The sequence below is a fragment of the Cariama cristata genome, unplaced genomic scaffold (assembly GCF_000690535.1).
Source record: "Cariama cristata isolate BGI_N322 unplaced genomic scaffold, ASM69053v1 scaffold36123, whole genome shotgun sequence".
NCBI lineage: Eukaryota > Metazoa > Chordata > Aves > Cariamiformes > Cariamidae > Cariama > Cariama cristata.
In genome coordinates this window covers 1-3,520 of record NW_009607281.1, presented here as the reverse complement: position 1 = coordinate 3,520, position 3,520 = coordinate 1, and the positions used below count along the sequence as shown (strand labels likewise).

The following is a 3,520-nucleotide window of genomic DNA, read 5'->3' as shown; positions in this document are numbered from 1 at the left end:
CACTCACGTAACAAAATATTTTTGATTTATCAAGCAACTGCAGTGAATCTGAAAGCGTGCAGATGTGCAAATGGTATAAAATAATGTGAAATGATACAGTATTCTTTTTATTTTACCTGTATTTAGAGAGCACCTTGCTTCAGAACACAAAAGTAGCCTCTGCAGACAACCCCAGTGCTGCCAGGCTTCACGTGCTCTGTGCCATGGCTGTCAGGCTGCCAGAAAGCAAATCATTAATCTCTGGCCAGCAAGTTGGTCAGCAGTTTGAAGAGAGTATCCAGAAACTTCTGCAAGAGCAAAACTGTCTTGGCAGCTTATTATGAAGTTAAAATACAGACCCCAAGGGCCTGCTCAAGCACCGGGGCTGCTGGAAGCTCCCGCGCAGCCCCGAGACCATCCGGGCACTCAGCTCCGAAACACCAGCTCTTCCACAACGGAGATTTCTCTTCGCTCATACTGGACTTGTTACGTTAAGCAGCTACCGAAAGCACGTGGTAACAGCAAGAATGTGATTTTCTTTCCTCTCCTCCGTGTCTAATTCTCCCCCACCAAAAGTGCTCCTAAAAAAAAATAAGTTACTGTCCCTAGTCCTTCATTTAAGAAATCACTCTAGTGAACACAAAAGTTTCACTGTTTTTCATATGCAGATGTCTGTATGAGCGCATTAGGAAAAAAAAATTTACAGTATTTTATATTACTAAGAATGTATATAAACTTTCAACAGGAAGTTGTAGTTAAACAAAGCAGTGCTGCCAAAACACCTGAAAGAACTTTGGTAGATAGATTCTTCTGAAAAAACTGAAAAAGAGAAAGCAACAGCATAAATTAACAGCGAAAAAAAAATCTGATTTCCAGTTGTAATCATCTCAGGTATAGCAGCTAAATATGATTTATTCCTATGATTTTAAATATCCTCACTACATTTTATTTAATGGCAGATTAAAAAAAAAAATCCAGTTATTCTAAGTATTACGCAATACCGGCAACAGCACATAGAGAACAAATGCAATAGCAATATCAGCTGCAGCTGTTTGGTTCCCCAAACTCTCCCCCACCAAACCTGTGGGTTTTAAGACACAGTAGAGAGGGAGATGTATTGACGTCCAGGTGATACTGAGCTTAAAGCAAAACTTATTAAAATCCTAGGGAAAAAAAGAAGAAAAGAAAAAAAAAAAACCAAAAAACCCAGAATAAAATCCCAAATAATCGAAGTTTGAACTGAAAAATTGTCTCAGGTTTTTCACAGAAAACTGCATTATTGCCTGTGTAAACTATTCCCGCGATGACACAGCCTTTTACAGAAGCACAACTCAACCCAGGATAGTTAAAATTAAGTTGTACTAAGTAACATCACATAAACTCATTTGCCAGCGCAAATGCCAGCCAGTCACGATGTGAAATTATTATGAACTCTATTAGTTTGACTGAAGTGAACTCAGTAGAGGATAAAAATGCCACATCTCCTATCAGTCGAGAACACTCTTCACTGGGATATACTGCGGCAGCCTACCACTGCTGGCACCAAGGCTCAACAGGTTAACAAGTTATATTTTTCCCATTATATTAAAAACCACAATATATACAAAAATACTATTATTTAAAATAACATTCAATCCAGCCTATTACGAAGGCTAAAAATACCCCTTGCTCATAACCTGCAAGTTCAGTGGCTCATGTCGTACTGGTAACTTCTGACGTGCCAAGAAAAGTCATCCCATCTAGCTGACATAAACACTCAAACCACCGAAAAAGGCAAAGCTCGCCCTCGGCTAGAGCCTACACAGGATCCTCTGCGTGTGGACAGAAAAGGTTCTGCAAATCTTCCGCACTGGAAATCTGCTACGTTTTCTCGTGTTTGAAACTTCAAGTTCGTGCTGTTCACAACCCAGTGTTCACAAATCTCAGTTGGTTAGCCTCGTTCTTCCTTTTCTTCTACGAGGAAAGCAGCACGTTACGTGTCTGGGCCTAAAAAGAGCTCTTTTAGTCTCTAGCACTGAATTCTGAGACACAGCCATTTGACAAGAAGACACACAAAAACACATAACCAAAAACATTCTTTATTAATGATTTCAGAAGTCATCTTCTGAATCATAATCCTCGATTTTTTGCAGCGGCCGCTTAATACCAATGATTAAATCTATGGAGAGCAGCTCTGTAACACAATGAAGAACTGAAATGACTAACTGGTATTTGCAATACACCGATTCTAAGCCTTTCTCTTGCATAGGCAATGGTTGATTTTTTCTCAGCGAATTTATGGCTTTGAGATAGAATTCGGTAAAGCTGTTTCGTTCTGTTGTCCTGTACAAGGACTTGGGAATACTTAGCAAAGCATCAGCAACTACATCAGATACGACAGATACCTCTGGCTGCTGAAACTGTTTTGCATAGTACTGAATATAATAATGTAACAGGATTTCAAAGTAACCTCCTACTGGCAAAACTGATCCTGCTGCTATGAGGGAGTTGGAGTAAGTCTGTGCAATACTTACACAACTCTTTTCATGTTTAAATGGAACTATATTGCAACTCGTTTCCTCTAGATCTTTGCCAATATCTAGGCATTCACACACAGCGACTGCATTAGCATTACATGGTGCTAACACAGCAGTCCCGTAGTTCTTTTGATTGTCCACAAGTGAATCGCTTTTATAGTTTTTGTGCATGTCACCCGGATGCTCACATTTTGCATGTAGTTTCTGTATGTGTCTTGATGAGCCGTCTCCTTCAGCGGCAACATTGAATTCTTTGATGTGCGAGATGGGATTCCAGGATATTTGCAAGTCTGTTTGCACACATGCCGGATTTTCACTTCCCTGCACATCAGGGTCTACAATTTGTGTCTCTGTTTCATCCCCACTTGCTTTCCGTTGATGTTCAGAAACCTCATTGCTATTACAAGAAATATTTTCTATTACGAGTTGCTTCTGAGTAGCTGAAGAATGCCAACTGCAAACATACGAGGCTTCATTCTGCCTTTCACCTTCTCTGCGTTCCTCCCTCTGATCAACTGTTTTAAACAGCTGCTGCAGCATTGTAAATGCCCCTTGTAAAGCCGCAGCGTGTTGCTCATTAACACCACTGACCGGCCCACAAAGAACTAGGCAATGGGGCTGAAAGGCGCACACACTGGTGAGGCCAATGTGAACGCATCTCTCTGAGCCGAGCAGCAAGGGCTGGCAAAACGTTGCCACTGCAGTTTCAGTGATTTCTCCGTCTATGTTATCACCACAAGGCGCGTAAGGCAAAACCCCTGTGATTTCACAGATAAGGGCCATTTCTTCCGACGACAAGCACTCTACCACGGACACACCGTATAATTTTGCATAGTAGATAACTAGTTCGTCTTGCTTCACGCTCGACAGTAACAGCTTCACGTTGTTGCTCTGCAAGTGTTTCATTAAGGCTTCTGTCCTCCTTGCGATCCAGCGCAGGGAGGCCTGATACTGACCCTCGGAGCCGACGACAAACTCGACGCCGGGGGCGGGCAGGGCGGGCCGGAGGGGCTCGGTGACGAGCA

General features: G+C 42.1%; 1 protein-coding gene across 1 annotated transcript; it reads right to left on the bottom strand.

The window, feature by feature from the left end:
- Positions 1-2,069: 2,069 nt before the first annotated feature.
- On the bottom strand, positions 2,070-3,470 carry BBS10 (Bardet-Biedl syndrome 10; the record flags this gene model as incomplete). Its single annotated transcript, XM_009696664.1, has 1 exon — positions 2,070-3,470. A coding segment is annotated over one exon (1,401 nt), but the record flags the coding sequence as incomplete, so codon positions are not given.
- Between the last annotated feature and the right edge of the window lie 50 nt (positions 3,471-3,520).